The sequence below is a fragment of the Molothrus aeneus genome, chromosome 2, assembly GCF_037042795.1.
Source record: "Molothrus aeneus isolate 106 chromosome 2, BPBGC_Maene_1.0, whole genome shotgun sequence".
Taxonomy (NCBI): domain Eukaryota; kingdom Metazoa; phylum Chordata; class Aves; order Passeriformes; family Icteridae; genus Molothrus; species Molothrus aeneus.
Window position 1 is genome coordinate 67393609 of NC_089647.1, and position 27047 is coordinate 67420655.

Here is a 27047-nt window from a genome sequence, read left to right on the forward strand (position 1 = left end):
AGGATTCAATCTTTAATACTTCTGAGTAAAGTCTTTATTTGTTGATTGCCCTTGACAGTCTTGCTATGTCTTCACAGACTTTTTATAATCTCAGTGATTACTTAGTTTTTACAATATGGTCATGCATTTTCTGCTTTTTTCTGTTTCATGTACATAAGTATTTCAAACCTCAAAATAAAGTAAGTCTAGCTAGAGGTAAAAATCAGAAGTAATAGCATAAAGCAGTGCTGTCTTCCTAATATCTCTGTATTTTGTCACCCTGTCTGGTGGTTAGGATTTGTTTCTGCTTTAGTATAATCTGTAATTAGATTTTTTTTTTTCTCCTAAATTTTGTAAGTTTTAAAGAGCTCTTCTCAGGGGGAAAATACCCCCACACTAGCAAGATATTACTTGTAATGGGCTCCTAGATTCCAGATGATGGCTGCTAGAATTTACAGTGATCAGTTTGCTTGTGGGATGTATCATTACTGTGGGATCTATTTGGCTGAACATGAGGATGAATTGGTAAGCAAGTGGATTGAAGCTGAAAACTATAGAATGTTCTGCCTTGATGGGTGCTTTAGCAGGCTTCCCAGGCTTGATAGCTGTGATTAATTTGCTTAGTTAAAAAAAAAAACCAACCACTTTTCTTAAAAATCAAAGAGATTTTTTTTCCTTCAAGGAGATTAAACTTTCAAGAACTGTTAAGCAGTTTTCATTTTGATAGTTCATTTCAAGTGTGCTAATTAAAAGGGTTGTAAATTTGCACTTAATCCTTCAGGCCAGGTTTTGGACCAGGTTCTGTTAATACTTCTGGGTTGTGTGGCTCCATGTCTCACTTTATTGCTACAATAAATAGCTAATGCAGGTCTTATGGGTACTTTTTATTATTTACTTCTGTGTAAATAATGTAGGTCTGTTTAAAATTACTTTGGTAGCGAGTAGTAAGATCTGGGAATGGTTCCATGGAAGAAGTGTCTTGTTGGCTTCAAGGGTGGTTTGATTCTGGTTGTCTGTTCAAGTACCATAATGAGGGCAATTAATGTAAGATTCCTGGAACAGTATTTCTGTTGAAGTTTATGATGATGAAGCTTACACCTTCTTAAATGACAGGTATTTCATATCCAAAGCTGCAAAAAAAAAAAATCTAGGTCTTTACCTTAAAGCTTCATAGATCCAGTGTACTCTTTTCTGTGTGACAGCTCCTGAACTGCAACTATTGTTGAGAGTAGAATAGGGGCCAGATATTCAAGATTCTCTTTATTCTTCCATGAGTCTTCTGCTGAGCATGCACTTCTATTTACAATATCTAGGATGTCTTAAGATGTGGAAAATAGAACCTGTTTCTTTGCACAACTTTTAAGCTGATCCTTATTTTATTGCTTTTGGCTGAGCCATCTTTGAGTTTTCCCTTTTGTTTTGCATTTGGGGTTTTTTACCTTCTTGTTCTTCTGATGCCTCCTTGAGCAGCTCATAAGCTTTGAAACCCTGTACTGCCACACACCTTAATGTTTCTGATACCCTTTTACAAAAACAAAACCACACTCTCCTTTGAAAAACCACAACCCTTCAAAAATATTAAAATGACAGATTGTGGATCTACATTAGCTGTCTAATCAACAGTGATCAATTACAACTAAGTTATAGCAATATTTGAGGGAGGAAAAGTACCAATTTATAGCACTGATCAGGATGAGGTTCATCCTTACTTTCAAAACAATTGTAGTGACTATTTGCAAGTAACAGAACAGAAAATCTATAGGGAACAATTTTTTGAAAACAGGAAAACGTTATTAAATGAGAGCGACTTCCAGGTCTAGAGTCTTTGCAGAATAAATAAATTTTGAAATTGGAGTTGGGGAAGAAACTTACTTTGTATCATACCCCTCATTTCCATTAATATTATAAAGTTACTATATAGCTGCCTGGGAGAGGAGAGGAGGAAACGCAAAGGCACACTTTGTATAGAAATAAGCCAGTAGAAATTGTTTAGCTCAATTAAACAATTACATGCTTCAGGGCAATTTTTCCAGGTATAAAATAGTATCTGATTCTTGAAATAATTTACCTTTTTAATATGTGAATATAATAACATGAGTAGAAGATACTTTTGTTCTGCTCTCATATTACTGGCATCTGTATCCAGTAATTTTGCAACTGTGCTTCATTACAGCTCAATACTGCAGTAAGGAAAATGGCGAACTATGACACAGAAATCTTTTAAAAATATTAATTGGCCTTTAGGCAAGGAATTAGATCCAGAGAATAATTTGTATTCGATTTCTGCATTTCTCAAAGCTTTGACATGCTTAACTCCTGTTCAAGTGCTCTTTTATCAAGTAATACTGTCTGAAGTTTTAGCCAGCTGTGTGTATCTGTGGCTCTTAAAATCATTCTAGATTGGCAAGTTTCCTACAGTGTCTTCATGGGCTTCCCAAACAACTTCCTGAAACAGCTGATCCTGTAGTCTTGTAGGAGCTAATGCTGGCACAGAGGGGTTACAGGCACACTCCTGGAAAGACAGGAGAAAGTTTAACAGACTAGACTTAGATCAGCTTTTGTGAACAGCAAATACTCAAATAATTGTGCTGTTAAGTGATTGGCAGGCTCTTTGTGTAACATCAAGGTATCACTAACTGCTGACAGTGGCTCTCCATATCACTTTTTGATGTAAAGTACAAGTGATGGACTGAACTTTTTGTTATGTCATGTGGTCCTTGTGGCATATGGAACCACTTTTGTGGTGGGAGGTAGAAGTTATTTTGGACAGGGGAGTTTCAGCAATGTTTATGCATTGCTGCTTAGCAGAATGTATCTGTGGTCTTTGGGAAGTTTGTTTAAGTGTTACTACAGCATGGCTCAAAATGATGTTTCAATCAAGCAAATAAACACAAGTGATATGGCCACTTGAAATACCTATGCTGGATATTAGTTAGAGAGTAGTAAGAACTGTGTTGGATATTGGCTGTCTTAGGAGAAAATTAAGAGCTCTGACATTCATGTATTTTCTTTCCTCTTCCTCTGAGGCTGATGAGAATGTCCATCTAAACAAAGTTTACCTACAGTGTTTTAAGATTAGTTGTTAAGAAGAGAAAGATAGAAGAAAACAGAACTGCAGAATAAAATATATCAGCTATTAAGGGAGGGCACAGAAAACACTGCCTCTGTTCTGTAACTCCTCCTGTTTGGGTTATTTTAGTACACTTTGTACATCTATCTCCCAACTGACAGCTTTGGCTACTAGAACTGTATGTTATAGTGAAATGAGGCTCAGACTTGAATGGACTGAGGTGCAGCATCTGAGCTGCTACTTCAAATAGAAACAACATTCTTGCACCTCATTAGAGTCTTATCAAAAATATTGATTAAAAAATCAGCCTTTGAAAATCAAAACTGGTGTTTATACTGAGAGAGTCAAAAATCACAAAAAAGATCACGTCTCAGATGTTCACAAAAAGCTGAAATACTGGCACACATCAATGTGTTTATTTAGATACTCTTTTGTTCACAAATATGATCAGGAATATTTTTAACACGGATTGAAGTTGGCAGCCTCTAAAAACACTACCACAGCTTGATTTCTTCTTTAACTCAAAACATAACTGCAAACTGTAGTCTGTAAACTTGTTTCATGTGCCTGGAGAACTATAATCTTGCTTGGAATGCACGAAGTTAGACTTTGATCACAGTAACAGTCGTTAACATTGGCAAGAGCTAAGTAGAATCAATGCACTCTGTTCCCAACTGCTATAAAACTTGAACTTTCAAAGATCTCTGGTCCCCTGGGGCATTACAATTTATTGTTAGAGAAGAAACATAAAGAGCTTCCCTTTTGCTCCTGCCAAGAACATATGGTGGGATTTTTCTCTTAAATCACCCATATTCCTTGATGTTTCTTCTGAATAATCCATAGTCCTCTAAAGAAACATTTGCATCTTGAGAGAATATAAAATCAATGATGGAACTGTTTCATACATGATTTTTAGCTTAGCATTAGAGAACAAGCATATAATTTCTCCTATAAAGGTGGTGAAGTTCCTAAAAATTTTAGCTATGGCTTTTTTTTCTTTTACAGTCTACAAAGTAAAAGTGTAAAAAAGAGCTTACTAGAATCATGTGAAATGTTTTAGAAATTGTGCTTGGTTAGTCTGTGACTCATTGCATTGCCGTGTTATCTAACGTGTTAGTGTTTGAGACATGCCTTAATCTGATTTCTGTACTGAGCAAATTGCTAAAAAGGTATTAATACAGTAGAATTGTTATTCTGGATCCTATGCTTAACCATAAAATCTGCATGAAGGAATTCTGATTCCTAGGATAAAACATAACTATAGAGGATATTCGCACCCATAAAGCCACCCATGGATTTAAATAACAAGTTTATAAGAAATAAATAACACAAGTGAAAAAATGTTTCTACAGTTTAGCATCCAACATCTCTACCAATCAACTGCCATAAGTCTATTTGTTTTTGTTTTTTTTTTAATTTTGTTTGGTTTTTTGCATCTCTCCAATCCATAATGTTTCCTGTGCTGTTCTTGCACTATCTGTAAGAGACAGCAAGCAGCAGGGTATAGCCAAGTGTGACAGGTGATGGCTGAGGTCACAGTCAGCCTCTTGCTCTTAGGCAGAAGAGAAAATTATTTGGCTTTCTCCTGGTTTGTTTTTTTTTTCCTTTATCATACCACTAATTTGGAAGGAGAAAACAAAAAGAGTTTACAATTCTTAAGACTTGCAACATTTTACCAATATGGCTGAAGCTAGACAGTGGGCTAAAACCACTCTGAGAATTGATGTTATATCAACTAACTTTGCTTGAGGAAGCACTCCAAAAATACAGTATTTGGTGTGCAACAATGCTGTTCAATTTATTTCAGAAAAAAATCTTGTGAAAGAAAATCTATTTGAAAAAAAAAATCTAGTCATTTAGCTTTTGCAGAGCTCCCTAACCTTTGAAATTTTCTTCTTTTTGTTGTGATTACACTTTTTTTTGATCACAGAAGTCACCATTGTGATAATCTAGCTTGACTTTTGCCTAACATAGACCATAGAACTTTAAGTCTTCAGGGAGAGATAAATGACCACTACTTTTGGAAAGATTTTTTTAGGGTGCTCTAATCTCACCATTTTTCTTGTCTTTACCCATATGTCTAGCAAAGTAATACTCTTGGGATATTGTCCATTCTTAATCATGGGTTAAACTTACATGGAGAATACTGTAAATATTTTTTTACCGGCTGCAGAAGGACTAACTAAAATGACTGGCTCAGATGTTGATCTGCTAGCAGATGTATCCCAGTTTGGTCTGTGATCTCAGTCTCAATAATATTGGTGTTGGTAATTGTAATGTTGGAAAATGAGTAGATCTGCGAGGACTGGAGTTTATGAATCTTAACTTTCTAAGAATTTGCATGTTGGTCAGGTTTTTGTTGCATGTAAGGAATATCTAGTTTGAAACAAGCTTTTCTTGCAATCAAAATGCACACATCTCTAGTTCATGTGAATTCTGTAATGTTGGAGATCAGCTCATGAAGCATCTTCTGCCTCTGTGGAATTCTTCCTTTGTCAGATCCCTCTCCTCTGTCTGGCTGCTTATCTTTTTATAAAAACTTGAAGGAACTTAATGTCTCTCAAGGTTTCACCACCACCACCAACATAGGCTTGAAATGCTGTTGAGAAATTTAAAACCCTTGTGAAGGAAAGAGGAGGAAGAGGGTTTTTTCAGACAGTGTGATACATAGATTTAATATGCATGTAAAAAACCCAGTCGTGGTAATGACTAAGGAAGAAGAACACTTAGTTTTAACTGTAATACAGACCCTTTAAAATATTGTGTTTAATTCAGTAATGAGCAATTATTTAAGAAAAACAAAGCTTCAAAAGGCGGTGGGGAAAAGTGATTGATAGATACTAAATACACTCTCTCTGAGAATGATCTTAAAGCTGTAATAACCCTTATATTGCTCACTTGGCTGGAAAAGTTGTACATTTTATTGTTGCTTCATCCTTTTCCCACCTCTGCTCCAGGGATTACTGTATGGGAACTATATAATGAACAGCATGTTGGGAGGCGTCCCTGCATGCTTGTGGAACAATGCAACTGGGCAGATGCAGAACATGTGCCAGGGCCTCTGATCCCAGGCTTGTGCCTATGAAACAATGACCAGGACTGAAAGTATGCTACCTCCTTCTGTTTCCCAAGTTGCCAGACATGTTGTTATGTAGTTAAAGCTCATTTTATCTCTGTCCCAGTGCAGCTGGTGTTTCTTTCTACACAGTGACACAACCTCAGAATGGAGGAAAAAAGAAAAGCCCCTGTAGCAGCACAGGTTGTGAGCTGATAGGCAGGGAAGCTTCCAAAGAGGAAGGTAGCCTGGGCTTGAACTTCTCGCTGCAAGGATGCTCTAAACCTGAGTTTCCAGATAGATGAATTTTTGTAGCCAGTAGCAAGTCAATCAATAATATGTATTTCTGTTTAGAAATGGTCATGCAATACCAGATGCTGCTTTGTCCTGTCAGGTCTTCAGTGCATTACACATGGACTGAAATAATTTGCTGGATTGGGTTCCACAAACAAGATGAGCAAACAGATCCCTGTTTCTAGAACCTGACAGGTTTGGGTGTGAACCAAGCCACGAGCTCTTCAGCACTATCAAACTTAGGCACTTTTAGGTATGTGCAGAAGCACAGCTCTTGGTGCCTGACAAACTTTGTATGTGATTCCTTTTAGATCTTAGATTTTAGTAACAGCTATATATAGGAGTGAGTTTTGGATTGGGGCAGATGGTAATTGCCTGAACATTTTCTGGACCTACTCCATGAAGCTTTTAACTTCTTTATAATGTATTTTTTTGCATTTTAGACAATAAACTTGATGTGCTTCCTGGTTTATATGACAATAACATTCAATTCTATTTCAGGGCTTTTATTTTACCACTTCAGACCTATTATAATTTTCAGCACAGGAATATGCTCCTGTGATCTTTTCTTCTTGTGAAGTCAGACTAGTTCTCTCTTTTCTGCAGTTTCTAGCTGTTAATAAATTTTGTTTGAATAGGGTGTTTCAAGTTAGGATTTGTCTTCCATATTTTAAATTAAATGTGAAATGTATGAATTACCATTCTTTTTTTGGAGATGTATATTTAACATTAATTTCATAGTAATATTAACAGGTAATTCTAATTTAATTTTTTAAATATTCATTTTAAAACAACCTCAGTTCACATAGCTTAATTTGTGCTTATTATTAAAACCATGCATAGAATTTTCTGGTTATTACAGCCTTGTTAATTAGTTTGTTAATCCAGTATTAAGTTTGCTTTTCCAGAATTCCTACATATTGTCTGCTGAAATTCTACTTTTACAGATGCAAAAATATATTTTTAATGGAGGGGAAGTTTCTCGTTCTCTTAGTTGATCTCACTAAGGGACCCACTAGAACAGGAAATAAAGGATAAAAAGATTCAATGAATGGAAGTAAAAATCAGGACAAATACTAACTAGAAATACTAAAATATTCGTTTCCCTAAATGGCATTCTATGGTGTAAATTCAGTTTTGAAAAGCTAAAGTATTTCTTAGTCTCATTACATTCAGGCAAGGGGTATTTTTAATATTTTCTCTTTTTTTTTAGCAATATTGGCCAGAAAACAAAGAAGTACAATGTAGAAGAATGGTAGAAGTATAGACTTGTGGTAAAAATGGCAGCAAAATTAAAACAAGGCTCTCTAAAGAAAATATTTCAATATCGTGGCTATCCCTCTACTGTTAAACAATTCTTAAATTTGGTATTGTTCAAAATCTTATTAGCAATTTCACAGTAATTATACAGGGGTCCTAAAAAATAGGATTTTTTTTCAGAGCAAAAGTATACGGTTTAACAGCTTCCAGTCAATTTTTTTAACGGTTTCTCACTAAAAAGATACTACAATTCAGATTCTTGGAAGACTTATCAATCCTGTCTGTTATGATGGCAGCACCTTACAAAATTGTAAAACATTCAAGTGTCTCTTGCCTTTTATCTTAAACTGTCTAGTCAGCAAAGCTCTTAAACTTCTGCCTGACAGCAGGTTCTAATCTCACAGGTTCCTTCCTGCATTGGAAGGTCTGTGGACTATGAGGAATTCTAGAAGCAGTCTTTATCAGTCATCTTTTAAAATTTTCTTAAGCAAGCTGATAACGGATCATTTCTAAAGCCATCTGATACATTATCTAAACATAAAAAGTCTCATTTTAGATCAGTTCTTCAAGTGAAGCCTATGAAAAAACCCCAGTCAGTAGTACAGGTAAACTGTAATAGCCATTAAGCTATTCTAAGACTTTTTGTCTTGTAGAAGTATTGACATTGCTGAAGTCCTTTTTATTCATGTAGTTCCATTTTTGGATTGGAGGTTTTCTAGTTTTCTCCTCTTTTATTAGGAGCTGCTGAGATGTAGGTGGATCAGAATGCTTGAAATTAAAGGAAAAAACCAAACTGTGACAACCCTGTGGAAAATTGTGTTCTCTGGACAGTTTATGAGATTTGGTAAAGTTCCATGTCTTTGAGCTTTACAGTTTCTACTGTACTTGATGCTTGCTCTTCATGAAAAATCCTTAACCCTATCTTCCTTCTTTAAGGTCAGCAATATGGGAGCAGAAAGAACCAATTCATTGTCCCACTCTTGATAGGAAAAAAAAAGAGAACTAACATTAGTTGCTTCAAAAATAATAAATAATTCAAAGAAAGTAAATAGTTTTGACTGGCACTACAGTGACTTATTTTGACTAATAAAAGTGAAAATTATTTTTTTTCAGAGAAGCTATCTAATGTTTGGTTTTCACAGCCTCTACTGGAGTCATTCAATTGAATACACCATTTGGGACATACCTTAAGGAACTGCAGTTTCTATTCTGCCTGCCCTGACTTGGCAGGTCTCAGGGCAGATAAGTGGGGTGTCAGTGATGAGTTAGTGTGTTAGCTTGTGGGTCTCTGCAGAGACTGGTTCTAAGACCTGTACTATCAAGTAGTCTGTCAGTGACATGGAAGACAATAGCAGGGTGACCAGGTTGCAGCTCCTGAGGGGAGCCTTCAAGAGAGCTGGAGAGAGACTATGCAAGGGCTTGTCCTGACAGGACTAAGGGGAATGGCTTCAGACTTAAAAGACAGTGGGCTTAGATTGGACGTTAGGAAGAAATTCCTTACTGTGAGGGTGGTGAGGCAATGGAAAAGGTTGCCCAGAGAAGTTGTAGATGACTCATGCCTGGAAGTGTCTAAGACCGATTTGGGTGGGGCTCTGGAAGGTGTCCCTGCCCATGTGGGAGTTGTAACTAGATGATCTTTAAGGTGGGCCCTTCTAATCCAAACCATTATTCTGTTATCCAAACCATGATTCTGTTACTAAAATACACCTCAAAGCTTACAGGCAGTGGAAGATGATCAGCAGATATTAAAGCACAAGACATCAACACAGGACAATCTGGATCGCCCTTGAGATTAGCTTCAAACAAAGGAGTGTTTTTCTGAGGCCAAATAAAAGCTGTGTAATTAGCACAAAAGATTAACTGCATTTCTTGACAGAAGGCAAGGGGTTCTCTGAGAGGCTCTAGATAACACTGGGGATTTTTATATATTCCAAGATAATAGTGGATGAAATGCTGAAGATGAGCTCCTGGTTTGGCATCATGGCCAGATGAATAATGTAATCTATTGTTCATGTTATGTCATCATTGAACAGGACTAAGAAGGTTGCATTTTCCTTTATTATGAAGTTTAGTAAACTGTATGAATATGCTACTTATTGTCTCTATGTAGTTATAGACAGGATTGATTGAATTTTTTATTTGTTCTGATTTTTTTTCAGTAGTTAAAAAATTGTTAAGCTTGAATGTTTGTTTTTGTTTTATGAGTATGCTCTGATCCATGCAAAACTTGAACTTGTTTGGTCCTGTGGCCTGTGTGGGACAGAAGATCAAAACTAAATCATCACAATGGTCCTTTCTGGTCTTAATATATTTACTATAACTTTGTCAGTTGGAGCTGAGAGTCATTTTTAATACTTCTATGGTCTTTCTTCTAATAGTAACAATTTGAATGGTTTAACATAGTCCCACTGCTTCCACGGATACTAAAGGGATCCTGAGTGTTAATGGCAGTACTGCCACTGGCCTGCTATTTTAGAAGAATAGGTGAAAAACTTAGGAAGTTGCATACCTCACCACGGTAAGCTTCCCTTTTCTTTTGCTTTCCTTTTATGTTAGACATGAAACAGTAAAGAAACTCTGGGTTCTGTTGCCATAGTTACTTGATTCATCTTAAATCCCAGAGCAGCGCAGTCTAGCTATCCCAAATTGCCAAAGAGCTATTGCTCACAGCTCTTGTAGCTGTAGACAAAACTGATTCTTTCTCTTTCTTAATGATTTCTTCTATTAAATGATGCTTAAATCCCCTCCCTCCTCACTTTCCAACACTGTCTCTTGAATGAGTCAGTTAATTTGTGTTCATGTTGTCAAGTTCCCTGGGTGTGAATAACCTCTAGCTTATCTGTCTATAAACTCCAGATTTGAACAATGTCTTTGCCTATTTGCAGTGTTCTTTCATCTTTTCATTCAAATTCAACACATTCTTGATTATTATCTGTGTGATTTGAGCAGTTGAAGGACAGTATACTCAATAGTGGACATTTCTGCAGTTTGCTGCAGTTGCAGGGATGCTATTTCAGGTTTAAGTGGGCTAAGTATGTTCTTTTTTAATGTTTATGTAGTCGTCATCGTCCTCGCTGTCTTCACCACCATGCTCATCGCAGCCTCAGGTTAGCCACAGCAGAACGAAGGCCTCACCATTGTGTCACTCTGCATCCCTCTCCTGGGCCAAACGTAATCATGTAGGTCCTGCAAAGGCTCCCAGTCCGTCAGTCCGTCTGCGCCGGTGGCGGCCCTTGATACGCCTTCCATCTGTCGGGCTTCATTCTGTTGTAAGTGTAGTCCATCTTCAGTCTTTTCTTACTCTGACACCACTGGCCTTCTGCCATGTAGCTTCAGTCTTCAAGGCATCATGTTTTGTTGGGGTCTTTTCTCAACCATTCTTAAGGTTTCTTTCTTCCTGGTTTATTTTTTCCCTTTCCACCATGTCAGACAGCAAGAGTACATCATTCCACACTTTGCTGTCTAGGTATTTTTGATTCCATACATATGCTAAATCATTTTCAAAGCATAGAAGAAGTTTACCTTTCATGAACTGGCACTTTTTTTTGCCATAGGCTCCACATCCAGCCTCTTCTTTTCACCTCATCTTCATGATCTTTCATTTGGATCTGCTAAATCAAGGTGCTTCTAATTTTTTGCTACGTGGTATTATTTCTTCTGTGTTTGAGGCCTGGTTTTAAGTTCTCATATCCTAAACCTAGTCTCCTTTTCTTTCCTTAACTCTTGGTTAATGGTCCCTGGGTATTTCAGTAATGATAAAATATTTCCTTTAATCCCAAGGGGCTGGTTACTTTTTCACTTGACATGTTGTTTCTTCATATAGTTTGTACTCAAACATTGCAGTTGAAAGGGAATATGTTCCAATAAGAAAAGCTTGTCATCAAATTAAAACTTTTTTCCTCCTTCACTCACCGACCACAAATGTATCTTGAAAATCTGGAAAAAAAAACTATACGAACAGAGTAGCCAATGTTTCTAAATGGCCTGATGGCCACCAGCGGAAACACCAAACTGAAAGCGTCTTTTAGTGCTATTTCATCCTGCATTTAAGGAGTGATCACACTTCTAATGCATACATGAATAGAAAAATAAATCTTGGTGTGTAGAAGTTAATGCTCTTAAATGCAAAATTTGGACATTGATTTTGTTTTTATCATTCTTTGATACTGATCACATTTCACCTGTGTTCCTGGAAATTCTTCTTTGAGATAGGTGGGTTTTTAACAGAGGTGAAATAACTACTCTAGCTGTGGTCCAAATAATTTTCTTTTTCATTCAGATGTGCCTTTGCACATGTGGAAACCCTTAATGTTTTACTGCTATTAAAAATAAGTGTCAAATGCTTCCACTTCTTTATAACTTTTTTATTTTCATCCTGATAAATATCTCAAGATGAGGCCTTTTCCCAGACTCTTTTCTCTTCATGTAAATAGTAATTGCTTTTATTAAGTATCTAGCTCTCATGTAATATTCAGAACTATGGACCATTCTTGATGTTATCATTTGGAGCTAGTTAAATATTTTGGGATCTGAGGAGTTGTGAAGTTAAGTACAGACTTAAATTGTTCCCAACTCATGCTTCTTACCCCTCATTTGTTTTGCTGACATTGACAACATCTGACATTTTACCTGGGTTTTTATTGTTTAGCAAACCTTGGAAAATTCTATGTCATGTTTCTGTAATTTGAAACTGGGATCATGTTTGAATTTGACTTAGCTATGCTTGTTGTTAAGAAAATACTTATTGAAGGAGACTTGAGCTTGAGTGTGCCTGCCTAGAACAAAAGCATTAATTGAACATGAGTTTACTTCAGCAGTAAATAAACGATGACTTATCTAAGACATTACAGCATAATCTGTTGTCATAGCAGAAAAGCAAGCTGAGAGTTTTTTTAACTTCAGAAAATGTCTAAAAACGAGTCCTCATCCACTAGTAGTGAGCATTTCCTTTAAAAATGTTCAGAAAATTAGTTTAGCTTTCAGTACAACTCTATTTGGCAAAGCAGAAGCTTGCTTCTAAGAGATTTTAAAATATTATGCCTTAATTCCTCCGATGTCCTGTCTTCATCCAACAGATTAAAATTTCAAGGCCTATACATAAAGATTCATCAGTGAATACTGATAAATACTATATAGTCTGGTATGTATTGGTAACTAAATGTTGTTCTCATTTTTGCACATTTGTATAACATGCCTTACAAGAAAATTAAGACCACCTTTTTGTAAATTAGTTTATTATGGAAGAAACCAGACAGCATTTTTGGCATTAAAGCTGTCTCCGTTGGCTTTGTAAAATTTGAATGACAAGGTGGTATTTAATGTCCTGTCAACAAGTAGTATTAGTACAGCTCTGATATTCTCCTAGTTGTACAAAGAGGCTGAACTGCTCAGCATTGCATGAGGCCAGCATTGTATGAGAAATGTATGAGCACTTCAGTATTGCTTTTATTAAGAAATCTATGCTCTTGAATTTAAGGGGGTGGGAACATCCTGTATATTGTGTTTAAAATATAGTTGAACTTTCTTGTAGTTCTGAGTACATTTCTACCACTAAAACATTGACAAACAGAAAAAAGATTGTTTCAAAATTTAGAGCAAAAGTTTTGATGCTGAGAGGCTTTTTCTAGGCTCCTTAAATAAAAGCACTTTTCCTAGTTGAAAACTTTCCTTGACTTCAGTGGTGGTTGACCTTGGCTGGACACCAGATGCCCATCAGGCTGCTCTGTCACTCCTCTCCTTTGCAGGCCAGGGTGAGGAGAAAATAACAGAAAAAAAACTCATATGTCAAGATAAAGGCAGTTGAGTAAAGCAAAAGCTTCACATGAAAGCAGGGGAAAACAAAAGATTTATTCTGTACTTCCCATCAGCAGGGGATGTCCAGACGCTTCCTGGGAAGCCACTCTTGAGTGTGTGTAGTGGTTGGCCAGGAAGACAATTGTCACAATTACTAATGTTATTAGTTCTTTTTCCCTTTTTCCTCCTCCTTTCTCTTAGATTTCATTGCTGAGCAGACCTCATATGATACAGAAACATCCCTTTGGTCAGTTTGGGCCACCTGTCCTGGCTGTGTCCCCTCACAGGGTTTTGCCCGCCCCTCTCCTGCTGGTGAGGGTGAGATGTGAGAGAGGGCAGGGATGCAGGGCCAGCGCTGCTCAGCAGTGGCCACAGCCCTGGGGTGTCACCAGCCCCTTCCCAGCTACCAGTGCAAAGCTCAGCACTGGGAGGGCTGCTCTGGGGAAATGAGCCCCATCTCTGCCAGACCCAATACATCCTTTCAGAGTAGGTCTCTAGATGAGTTCAGAACGTATATTAGGAGGGGGGGAAAAATTGAAAATACTGTCCTGAAGCGTTCTGTACAAATCTGATAAATTGCAGTAGATGTGGCAAATTTTTAAGATAAGCTAACAGTGTGCTTGTTTAGTAATGTTGACTTTCCCTCCATCCTCATCACTTTCTCTTCCAGATCATCTATTCTTTTAGTGTTTCTGTTTGCCTTAGGTTTTGCTGCCTTTTATATGACAAACACACTGCAGTATATTGAGCATGAATAGAGATGTCACTGTTTTGTGAGAAAAAGCCAGAAACAGTCTTACTGAAAACTTGTGACCATCATTCCAGTGATCTTTGTTTTAGTTACAGTACTTTAACTGAGACCCAAATGCCTTTCACAGTCCTACACAGTATATTTGCCCAAGCACATCCCATGCTGCAAAACAGAAGTTACAGATGTCTGATCTATTCAACAGCAATTGCATCACTTTTTCCATTTTACTTCAGAATTTATTGAATATAAACCATACCTAGTAGTCTTCTTTTTTGGATCTGTTTTTCTTTGGCTTCTTGTAATATCTGGTGTAGATAAACCTCTAAGGTTTTTTCTTCTCTTAAAACTGTAGATGCTTTTGTCATGATCTTTCAATTGGATGTATCTGAACTTTTTTATTCTTGAAGGTTCTGCAAAATTGTCTCTTCCCTATCAGTCTTCAGTACTCTTCCATAACTTAACAGACTCCTGATGCTAGTTTCTTGACTTAACATCAAGTGACTTTTTCCTTTCCCAGTCACTACCTGTATTGCAAAGCATTCTACTAAACTGGTTTGTGAGGCTTCTTGCTTTGCTTCTCCTTTCAAAAGCAAGCGTAAGGGAATAATAAAAATAAAAGATATAGTTGGAAGAAATTGCCTGAAAACTGTCATGTAACACTGAATCTGCTCTTATAATGTGGTCTTTCATAAATACATTTTAAGCAGGCTGTGGTAAGGCTTGTTCAGTGGATCCATGAGAGCAAGACCATTTTTTTTCTCAGTTGTAAGTTTGTCACAGAAATGAAGTTCTTAGGAGAAGAAACCAGTTGCACATAAATTTGACAAACAGTTATGTCTTGACTTAGCAACATTTGAAGATCAAAAGATTTAAAATGCATGAAAGTTGAACACCAACTTTTAGATTGGGATAATGGTCTAAGTGCATTGCAAGAGAAACTGTGCAGGTGATGAAATATACTTTATTAGACAGGCTGACATGATTGGGCAAACAGTGATGTGGCGTGTACTATTGGGTTTCTGAAGGTTAGTGCAACAACTAGGAAGACTGGTTTAGTTCATGAGGAGAGGGCAGCATGCACTGGTGAAAGGTAAAACTAAAGGAATTTCTTAGTACAAGAAGGCATAGGAAGGGTTATCATTTATATTGTAAAAACTTTGGGAAATGCAGTTTTTATTATAGATTTGATTCCTGCTAGAGGAAGAAATGTAGAGGTTCTGTTTCAATAGCATGAACTAATGGGTATTGATCTGAGACAAGTCAATTCAAATTGATTTCTCACAAAGGTCAGCGCTTGTTTATTATTCAATTTGAATGTTCAGGTTAGCAGAGAAGGCAGTCAAATCCTCTGAAAAACAGGGACTCTGATATTTAAGTACTTTTAATGTGATATCCAAAATTAGAGGGCAGACAACCTTGGCTGTTTCTTTTGTGTGTGCAACTGAGTATTCATGAAAATATTGTGTGTTATTATCATTGAATGTTACCTTAATTCCTTGGAAAAAAGTTACATTTGAGATGATGTTCTCAAAACCATCTCTTTGAGCACTGAACTTGTATTTTTCTTCTTTAAATCAGTTTTGAGTCTTCTGGTTTTTATTTTTTAGCATGTTTTTAGTTTGGAGAAGTAAATTGGAAAAATTATGTCTACTGACCCAAATTACCAAAACTTACTTCTTATACTATGATTGCAACCATAACATAAGTTTTGTAAGCTACTCAAGGTGCTGGTATTCTTCCTCTTTATGTCTTTCCTGGATAGGAGAGAAGTATACATTTCCAGTACTCAGCATGGCAGCTCTTCAGAAGACTTGAAAAATGAGTCTTGAATCCTATAGGTCAGTTCCAAATCCTGATAAGACAATCGCGTAATTTAGACTCCCATGTCTTTCTCCTTGTGGTTCATACACACGTGGTCCTTCAAACGTGCTTTTTCCTTTTGCACACTGACGGGGCTTTTAAGTGAAAAAATCTAGAGGAACAGATAATCTGAACACTTCATTGATGTCTGTGTTACTGTGGTCTTTGACAAGAAGAGCAATCAAGAGAAAATCCTCTGTAACTGTTCTAAGTAATTCTTCATGATGAATGTGCAGGAAGACTTCTTAAAGCTATGCTCCTTGTTCTTTTAAACATTCACATAGACACTTTATTAGAAACTTGAAAACTTGGCCAAAGGTGTAGTAGCTTTTTGAGGAGACCACAAAAGACATCTCGCTGGAGCTGACATTCCCACTTTTTTCCATTCCTTTGAAATTTAAAGTCTTCTGGTTCAAGTGTTAGAATTTCTAGGGCTTCCCAGTGAAGTGGAAATTGGCCTGACTAGGTTTTTCATGTGGTGTCTGTGCGTGTTTGAGTGTGCTTGCACGCATATGGATGTGTTGGGGGCTTTTTCCCTAAGGAGGAGAGGAGTGGAGGGATTTTGAATCAGATTCATCGCATTGGGAAAGATTAATCCAGTTACTTGTTTGCTTAAGTTATAAACAACAGATTTTTATAATACAAAGTTTTAGGTCATTGTGTCTATTTAGACCTTATTGTTTCATTGTGCTTATGATTATGCAAATATTTTTCTGTCAAAAATTATTGAAATCCTAATTTTTCAAGAAATGTAAAAATCAACTTTACTGCTATCTAGATTAGATGAAAAGAAATCTTAATGGAAGGAGACTGCATACACTAGAACATATGGTAGGAAACTTAATAATGGCATGGCACTTTCATTCTCTCTGGGACTGGGGTATTAAAAGTGTAAAAACACAGCATTTCTCACGGTTTATGGCAATAGCACACTGAAAGCATGTTATTTAGATTAGTCTTGTACAAAAACTCAGCAGGATTCTATAGCAGTCTGTCTCTAAGTAAACTTTATGAAAAGTCAATCATGCTTTTTTGATGGCTTACTTATTCATCTTCTTTCTATATATAGACTCAGCATTCCAAGCATGCCAATGGTGTCTCTCTAGAGAAAGGGCGTTTATTAGAATTTGACAAAGAACTTAACACCCAAAATGGTCAAAAGGGCAACTATATGTTGTTTCTAAATGTGGTAAAAATCAACTCCTGAACATCTCAAAGTCCTCTGAAATAGTGATGTACTCTCCTGCTTGATGTCACCTTGAGTCCAGGTAGAGTATGTTTAGATGTAGGCTTTAAATTGTTAAGCCACCTCCTTCCTAAAGTGACACTAACTGGCAGTGGTCTTCCCCCTAACCATGAAATTTCTAAATCCCAGATTTCTTAGTTGATATGTTTAATTGATAAGTGAACAGCTGTGAAGTGATGTGTCTATGAAGGGAATTAGGTGACAGTGTGGGATTTTACAAGCCTTGCCTGCCTGCACACTTCTGTAGCACTACAGTTTAGATGTCTGTAAAAAGTTGGGTGGTCAATAGCAATAACAATGATTGGACATTACCTGCTGTCTTATGTGGTTTTATGGAAACTTGTGGTTTCCATAGTTTGCAAACTTTGAAGTTTGCAACTGGAGTAGTCAAGTTCTTGGAGCTGTTTGGTTTTGCTAAGTCCTGGCTCTGTTTGGCTTTCTGTGAAACAAAATTATCAAAGGCCATTTCACTTAGACAGCCTGAATTTCTGGTGGAAAGATCCTCTTGCCCCTTTGATAGATGCCTCATCTTCAGTGGCCAGAATGCCTTTTCTCCATTCGAGGCTCTCTGAAACAGTGATGAAACAGGGCGTTTCTGCCTTTCGCACTTCTAACTGGTCATGGAGATAAATCTTAAATGACAGTGAAGGGAAGTTGTGTGGTACTTTGTTTTCTTTTTTTCCCATTTTTGAGCTTGCTGCACAGAATTTCTGTAAGCTGTTGGCAGTTCCTCCACAGCGCTGCATTCTTCAGCCTTCTTAATGTATTTGAAGGACTTGTGGTGAAACAGTGATGAAACAGGGCGTTTCTGCCTTTCGCACTTCTAACTGGTCATGGAGATAAATCTTAAATGACAGTGAAGGGAAGTTGTGTGGTACTTTGTTTTCTTTTTTTCCCATTTTTGAGCTTGCTGCACAGAATTTCTGTAAGCTGTTGGCAGTTCCTCCACAGCGCTGCATTCTTCGGCCTTCTTAATGTATTTGAAGGACTTGTGGTGACTTCTTGTCCTTCACTCTGTTGTTCTGGTTGTTTGCCAAATTTCTTCAATTTATATAATCTTTTAAAGTCTTTTTTCATGGCCATCATCAAAAAGGAAATTTTGATCCTAGTCTGTAAAAGATGATACGACTCTGAGGTTCTACAACTTATTTTACACTCCAATCTGTTTTTAGCAAGTTTTTACATTTTTGGAGTCTTTTAGAAAATTCATGTAAGCCTAGCAGTAATTAAAAGATGAAAGAAAATTACATGAAATACATTTTCACACAAGTCAGATTTTTGATAATGAAGAAAACCTGAAGTCCTTTTTCCCATTTGACCAAAACAATATCATCTTAAATTGTGTTCAGGTGCAGACTGGACAGACTGATAAGGAATTAACGCCATCAGTTGCTATTGAACACAACAGTGGTGATAGAGCTTTTGGCTCAGAAGTGATGAATGATCTTCTGGCTCACAGGTTCCAACACCACTGCTCAGCAGGTGCTGGGAACGTGTGTTGGTGGAGCACCATGCTCTGGATGCCCACAAACTTCTGCAAAAGCTTTTGCTGCTTGCGGTAGTTGCCAGCACAGTACTGGGCTAGGTGGATCTTTACTCACTGTAACCATTTTTTATGTTGTGTCACTTGGGGCTTTCACTGCACTTCAGTCCTTACTGGGTATAATGAGTATGATGCCACTTGGAAAATTCAGTCTGGGCACCTCTGGTAATTATCTTTCCTCCCCACCTAAGTTGTGTTTGTTTTGGCTGCCTGTGAAGAGGAAACTGGTTAACTGGGGTTGGCTTATGAGGAAAAAATTATTTTGACCAGTGAATATTTTCAGTTCTGAAATATTACCATTTCACAGTTGAGTCCTGCATCACTTTGTTATGGGAGAAAGATTAGTGAAGGATTACTTATTTATAGGAAAGTCTATTTTTGATGTTTATGTATTTGAGCTGATTTTACTTCTAATTCAGTTATGAAAAATAGAGCTTTTATGTAGAGCTGTAATCAGAAGTATTTCCAGATACTTTAATGCATGGATTCTTACTGATAAATGCATTGCAGACAGTTCCTTTGTATTCCAAAATGTTCCTCACTTGACTTCTGCCATTCTGTATAAATCCAGAATGTGCTTCCCAATTGTAATCTCTTTTGTCCAGGTAATTTTTATATTATGATGATACATGCTCATTAATCATATAGCAATAAGAGTTCAATAAACACAATTTCTTTTTGTCTTGTTTTGTCTTGCAGGCACCAAGTATAGATGAAAAAGTAGATCTTCACTTTATTGCATTAGTTAATGTAGGTGGTCATCTCTATGAATTGGGTAAGAACACTTTTTATCCACTCTCTCCATTTTTTAGAAACAAATTCAAGTAGTGGTGCTGTTAACTGTCAAAGTTTCAGAGAGATTTCTTGATGTTATGTGGGCTTAGGTTCTTTTCAGCTGCATCTTAGGGTCTGGGGATTTCTTTCAAACAACTGCAGCCTTCTGCTTAGTTTTTTGGGATTTTTTTGGAGGAGAGGGAGTTTGTTTGTTTGTTTGTTTATTAGGATTTTTTGTTTGTTTTTTGGGTCTTAGTGTTTTCCTTCCCTTAACTCCATCCTATTAAGATAAAATGGTACAGAATACTAGACTGCATCCAAACTTCTATGGGCATTTATAAGGACAGGAAGCAGGAAAAATGGATAAACACTCAAAATTTCACAAGACATTTGTTATGTTTATGTTCCCAAGCTGCTTGTGGAAATATTAAATTAACTGTGTGCCACTTCAGAAATGTTAGCTATATTATTAAGCAGCTGTGCTTAATAAGCACAGTATAAGTGATAATGTTTTAACTCAAATTATGTAGTCAGGTTACTAAGAGATGTTAACACTCTGCAACTTATTTGTCATAGTCTGGTATTTTTTCCTCTACTTTTTGTGGTCAGTAGACAGTTAACTGTGCAACAGTAGTTCTTATTTATTGAAGTACAGCTATTTTTTCCTGTTCAGATTATGTAGCACTTAGTTTTGCTCAGATATTCTCTAATGACTCCAATCTTAAATATGTTGCTGGGCAACTAGGTTTTCCAGCAGGCTCTTCAGAAATCCAGCAAGCAGATCAGCATTTAAAAACTGCAAGTCACTGATCTTTCCTAACATAATTTTTGCAGTATTTTGTGGTGATAAGACTTTCATCTTTTGAAAATCAGCAGGTAATTAAGTAATGCCCTTAACAGGTGATAAGTAATCACAGCATGGGGCATAAGCAATATGTAAGAAGTGCTTATGTTAATATTAAGTTGATCTAAGGGGTATTACCAGGGATAAGTCATAACCAATAGGCACACATTTTTGTATTTTATGATGCTGTCTATCTGTCAGTGGACTAGATCAAAAAGGTAAGTACTGTAGGATGCAATAAATATTTTATGACTCTAGATTCAAGGCATAAGGGATGACTTTCATTTTTTTTGGTTGTGTGCTGTGATAAATTTTCATTGTCCATTAATTTATGCTGCTTGAAAAGCAGACTACATACTGTGATGAGCATGTTTACCCAATTTCTGTAGGTATGATGTGAGAGAAGGTCCATTTGAATTTTTCCTAAAAATAACAAATTAGAAGGAGAAGAGGCATTTAGCTCTGCTGTACAGTCGAATGTCAATAGTACTATTTCTTTTGTTCTAAAAATAATTTCTCTCTGTAGCAGTGGAAGGAAGCAAAAAACCCCCACCTTAAAAGTAGTAAAATTGACGGTTTTTCAATTGATTCATTTGCTTCAGACAGTGTGGGCAGCATGTGGGCTTTGGCATGCAGAAAATGCTAAGGAAGCACATGGATATTAAATATATGTGATGTTTCTGTCATTAAAAAACACATTATTTATAGACACGTGAAATTAAAATGTGGTTCTGCCAATATGGACACAAAAAAGTCCCAAAATTAAGGTAAACTTACCTTGCAACAGTGCAGGGAATTCAGTTCTGTTTCTCTGGCATTTTCTGAGGGTTTTGCCTTGTATCTGCAGCCATGGTAGTTACAATAATGAACAACATCTTGTTCATATAAATCCAAATGTTTTTCAACATCAAATCTATTTTTAGTTATGGAAAATGTAGTTTGGAAGTGTTGTCAACTTTGGTGGCATCTTTGGGGAGGGAAAAGCCTTTTACAGGGGAGACAGAGCCAAAAGCGATTTTGTTTTATATTTTTAAAGAAACATTTCAGATAACCTAAGTTTTCATACTGTTAACTCATTGCAAGTAACCTGAAGCATATTTATATGAATGAAATTCTTTTTTAAATGCTGAGAATGACAAGCATTATTCTATTGGAAATGCAAGAAAAAAAAATATAAGAAAAATAACCATAGCAATCCTGTTTAAATGCTGTGAAAATACTAAATATTTAGAGCTGTTGGGTTTTGTTTGCTAATTTATTTTAAATGACAGAAACATTTTCAGTGATGCCAGACTCTTCAGAATGGTGGGTTTGCTACTCTGGTCTGTTGTGGAGTCCCTGATCACAGCTGTCAAACACCACAGACCTACAGCTGTCTGTCTGTGTAAATCCATCAAGCGTAGCTGAAATTTTTCTATTCTGTTTGAAAAATTGAAGTACTATACCAGCACTAAACCAACAGCATCTTACAGCTTTGAAGTTTTCAAATTAAATACTGAAAAATATTTCATTGTTTTGATTGGATTATTTTTTAAAAGCAACAGATTGTATATAATGATACTGGTAGAAGCAGTCAGCAGTGGAGAGACCAGGGAACAGCTAGCTGCATGTGTGAACTTTATGAAAAATGCGATAGCATTTTGGAAAGCGAAGTACAAAAGATCTGTTTAAATAGTTTTAACTGAAGAAAAGAAGCTTTTATAATTTTATAAATGTGTTATTCAATCCCACTTTGTCTTTCAACAGATGGGCGCAAGCCATTTCCAATAAACCATGGGGAAACCAGCGACGACTCTTTTTTAGAGGTAGGGATACAGAACCTTCTTAAATGGTGCTATATGAAATTCTTGCTGTGTTTCTACAAAATTTATAAAATAGATACATGAAAATACCTATACAAGTCTAGCTATATTTATAGTTGGATGAGGAATAGAGCAAGTGGGATGGTGAGGCGAAATTAGGTTTGAAAAGAGATATTTTGGAACACTTACGTTGTGGCTGTGGATGAGAGAGTATCATAACATAAATATCATAAGGGTTGACTACAAGATCAGACTGACTTATCTTCTGTGCTTAGATTTTCATATACTCCTGCTCCTTTCAATTAGTACATCTAACAAGAAGTTAGCAGACTGAAAACTTAGAATTTTTCATTCTCTTTCCTTTGGTTTATAGTTTGATAGGTGTTACGCTAGACAGAAGCTGATTTCCCTTCTGACCCTTGCTAATGATCATTCTTCCCTACTTTCACAGCTTCTTTTGGGTGCTTCTTTGTGTCATGAGCTGAGAAACTAATTGGAAAGTTAGGAGGATAAACTGTCATCCCCACAGAATGATGCAAAGTTGAAGTTGAGAGAAGTCAATGCATAGATCTGAGTTTTATGATATCCAGATTGGATTAGTATTACAAAAGGAAGAAACCAGAGAAACTAAAACAAACAAAATAGAAAATTATTTTGTAGTCTAGAAGCATAGAGTAATGTCTGTAAAGTTTGCAAATAATTTGTGCTTGCTTGGACAGGGGAAGAAATTGGATAAAGCTTTCCTTATTCCGTATGTGTCTTTTTCCTGTTTTTGCTGATAACATGTGTTCTCCAGATTGCACCCTAAAGCTAGATGAAGGAATTACTTAAAATCTTTCAATTACCCCACCCAGCTTAGATTCATCTTGAAACAAAGGAAAAATTTCTGAAGGCAGCAGTACTAGTTAAGGCAAACTTCAGAGATGCATTTAGAAAGTCAGAAAAGCAACACATCTGCTGCACAAAGTAATATTCAGTCACAAAAATCATCATTGCTAAAGGTCCTTCATAAAACTTTTTCTTTTAGGCTGCCCATATGAGCACTGTAAGTAATCTTGAGTCATGGTAACTCACATCAGAAATACCATTTATGTAAGTTTGTCACACTATTTAGTAAACCTTTATGGAAAAAGCCATTTTGGGCCTAGTTTGGATAAAGCATATTTTTGTATTTCAGTTGTGTTTTGTTCGGTTTTTAATAACAAATAGGATTTATACTGTTTTTCATTTTGGTTTTCTTTGTACTTTGTTCCCCTAGGATGCAATAGAAGTTTGCAAGAAATTCATGGAACGTGACCCAGAAGAATTAAGATTCAATGCAATTGCACTGTCTGCAGCTTAAAAGCCTTTTCCTGTGAGGCAACTCTATTGCAATGTATTGTAAGAATAAAACTGTTGCCATATGTTAATAGTACAAATTTTGATACTTCCCTAACATCTTGACTAATTGTAGCATACGTGGAATAAACTTTGCATTTGTCCTTGCTATATTTTGCTGCTTGTTCCTACAGCATCTTTGGGTATTTCTATACAGGCATGCATTTTGTGCAAGATTTTTATGTGGTGGGTTTTTTCCCTTCCACCCCCTTAAAAGTTTTGGGACTTACTGTCTGTGATATTTCCTTGTAATAATGATGAGCTGCTTTAGAGCAGGATTATCATTTGTATCATGCACAGATAACATTCTGAGTGGAGTATGGTGATATGGCTGAAAACTTGGAGTATGAGGCTATCTCCATCTTTTATTTATAATGGTGGAAGAATACTATAAGAACTTCTTCAGGTGACTCAAGTGAAAAAAAAAAATTTCAGTGCATTATTTTTAAATAAATTTGTGGAAGAAAATAGGCAGAAAAAGGACTATTCTTACTGTTGGTGAGCACTAACATTTTAAAATTATCTTAATGTTTACATTTTTAATAAAATTTCACTTTGTTTCTCAAGTCTAATAATGTTAATAAATTGTCCAAAAACTTTAGTTAAACCAATATTTGCTATTTATATTATATGTGGAAAAATGACATGGGTTTTTTCCCCCCGAAAAGGCACATTAAGAAATTCAAGTGGTAGGACTGTGGAGGGCACACACAGTTGTATACAGCAATGTGAAGTACCTCACCTAACTGAAATAAATGATAGAAAAGTGATGATTGTTGTAATGAAGTTTGTTTAGCAACAACAAAGACTGGAGGTTTTAAGGCAGCCATGATAGTCATATACTTTTCTCCCCTGTTGGAATATCTGTTGTAAGTTTGTCAGGTGGCATTACTGAATGCTATCTGATAGCCTTCCCCTGTGCCATCCCTCCCACTCCACCCTCTGATCTTAAGGTACTGTTGACCAATTTCTATACCTGAATCAGTAACATTGTGGTTGTTTTGAGTTTGATTTTCCTGTTTGGTTTTGGGTTTGGTTTTTTAGCTAAGCAATCTTAACACTTTAGGATTCTTGTGAAGATTGGTTTGGGTTAATGTGTGTGTTTTTGACATTCCAGAAAAGTATTCCTTATTCACTCCTTTGAAGTGGAATAATTTAGGTTTGCTTCCAATCAAACCCACTGCCAAAGGAAACTGAGCCCTCCACGTCCCAGAGGGTGCTTTCATTCTCTATCAATTGTCATTGCAGGAAAAATGAATGGGGTTATGCCAGAAGCACTCTGGCAGAGTTTTCCTTCTTTATAGAAAAGAAAGAGGCCTGGGAGTCTGTCTTATCACTTAAGAACATCTCTTGCACTCTGAAGAAAAAGTTGGCGTGTCTGTCTAAAACATGTCACCTGGAGAGGCCAGTAACAGCAACAGTCTGTTTTCTATAAGTGAGCTGCTTGGAAAAGCAAAGGAGAAGAATAACACTAATGAGCTTCTATTTTTGAAGCTTTTGCTTTTTCACCCCAATAAAATGCAGTATCATTAAGACTTGGTTTATGTTGCCATGCTCATTAGTAAAGTCCTGAAACTTGCTTTTAAATAAAAATCAGAGGCTTTAGTAACCGAACCAGCTGTGTTGTCTTCTTGCTAATATCAGCAAAATCAAATAAAGGTTGTCACCACTGAATTGGGATATTGCATTTTTTAAGCGAATGGTGACTTGGAGGATTGCCTTTCAAGTAAGCCATAGTTAATATAGATAAGGCCCTTTTAGAATAGGGGAGAGGGTGAGAACGGAGAGGAAGTGCAGTTCAAAGCTGTTAAACAAGATACATCAGTCTCTAGAGAAATGTCTCATCATATATGATCTTCAGTGTTCAAAAGTGCGTTTAAGTAATCAATGGTGTGTCTCTGTTTTTGTGCAGCTGTTTATTGCAAAATCCCTTCAGAAGTGGAGCTCCTTGTTGGGTAAAAGGACTGACTAGACAAATTCAGGACAAACATGATAAGGTTAGAATAGTAAATTTGGGGGGGATTTTCTGTGGTCATGCTGAAAAATACATCTTGAATCTTAAGTAAAAACCTATGAATAAGAATTCTTAGTATTTTGGCAGTATTGTAGTTTTGCTTAGCATCTACGTAGTCTTCAAATCAGTTGTTCTGCAGGGTAAGGTTTCCCTCTTTTATTTGCAGTGTTAGTTTCTGATTTATTAAAATGTAAGATGGTACATTTTGAGATGCCAAAGGAAGAGCGGTGCACTGGTTTTTATGCTGAACTGTATCTGCTCACTGCATGGTCTCTTGGTAGACACTGTGAAAGACTGCACTGCAGAAATTCATCTCACGCAACATGAACAGTGTAAGAGCCCTCCAGAGCTTGTGAGGCCATGCTTTGGCACAGGCTTTGGCACTGTCTAGAGGAGCACAGGAAGTAAAGGGATCTACAAGCTCCTGGAATATCTCCCTCACTGACATAACCTGTATAACATGGGTTAAAAAAGTGAAGTATGAACACTTGGCTGACTTGTAAAGTCAAGCAAGGTCCTGCTTAGAGGCTGATAAACCCTGCAGACCCCATGGTGCTTTTGGCTCTGTGATGCCCCAGTGTCTGCATCATCGCCTGAGCTGTACAATCTCTGCTTATTAGCTCAAGCTCCCTGGGAAAATAACACTGTATTTTCTAACTTGTGCAGCCCTGCCAGAGCCTCAACACCTTTGTGTGGAGGAGCGTGGCTTGACCATGGGCACGCAGTGCCAGGAGATCCCTCTTCAGCCTCTGCAGTCTGGGCTGGCTGTACACACCATTTTATGGAAATGGTCTGTGTAGGAGTGAGGAGGTGATGCATGCTCCACGCTTGCATTAATTTTAGCTGAGTGGAGCTGGTGTGCTATTAAGCTGTCAGGATTGTTCGAGCTTTTTACGTATATTGGTGCAAGTTTTCCTATGTTATTTACAGACATTTTGTTAAGAAATCATAATTTAATAACCAGTACAATGCCCTTTCCTTTCAGTCATGGCTGCATGATTCAGTTAAGGGAAGAAGAAAGTTGTTTTCTGACATTGAAATGTATGTTTGAAAATAAAGAGACTTAACAGCCCACTCTTCCAAAATAAATATAGTCTTTCCTTAAAGAAAAAGCCTGCCTTGGTAGAAAATATTATTGTGTCAAAAATTTGTAGAACTCTCCTTGAAAAGAATATGACGTAAGCTGTTGCTTGACTTATCCCTTGGAGCACACACATTGAAAGGGTTTATTTTTGTCTGGTAGAACAATATTACGGTTGCTACTTTTGACAGCAACAATTAGCAGTCATATCTGGTAATCTTTCTCTGATCTAGGACTGGTGACTTACATTGTTAGTGCAAAGGAATAATAAAACTATTTTGGTTGCTCAGGCTCACATAGATAA

At 36.7% G+C, this 27047-nt stretch overlaps 1 protein-coding gene across 2 annotated transcripts in view; it reads left to right on the forward strand.

Annotated features, from left to right (window-relative positions):
* UCHL3 (ubiquitin C-terminal hydrolase L3) overlaps positions 1 to 25262 on the forward strand; it is a 42858-nt gene extending 17596 nt beyond the window's left edge. The window contains exons 7-10 of one of the 2 annotated variants that reach the window (XM_066545077.1): positions 10718 to 10927; positions 19551 to 19626; positions 22216 to 22274; positions 23530 to 25262. In XM_066545077.1, the coding sequence (XP_066401174.1) occupies positions 10718 to 10927; positions 19551 to 19626; positions 22216 to 22274; positions 23530 to 23613 (429 nt within the window). In that variant the 3' untranslated portion in view covers positions 23614 to 25262. The remainder of the gene's footprint in view (positions 1 to 10717; positions 10928 to 19550; positions 19627 to 22215; positions 22275 to 23529) is intronic. The other variant, XM_066545078.1, reaches the window with a different exon arrangement.
* Positions 25263 to 27047: the final 1785 nt, after the last annotated feature.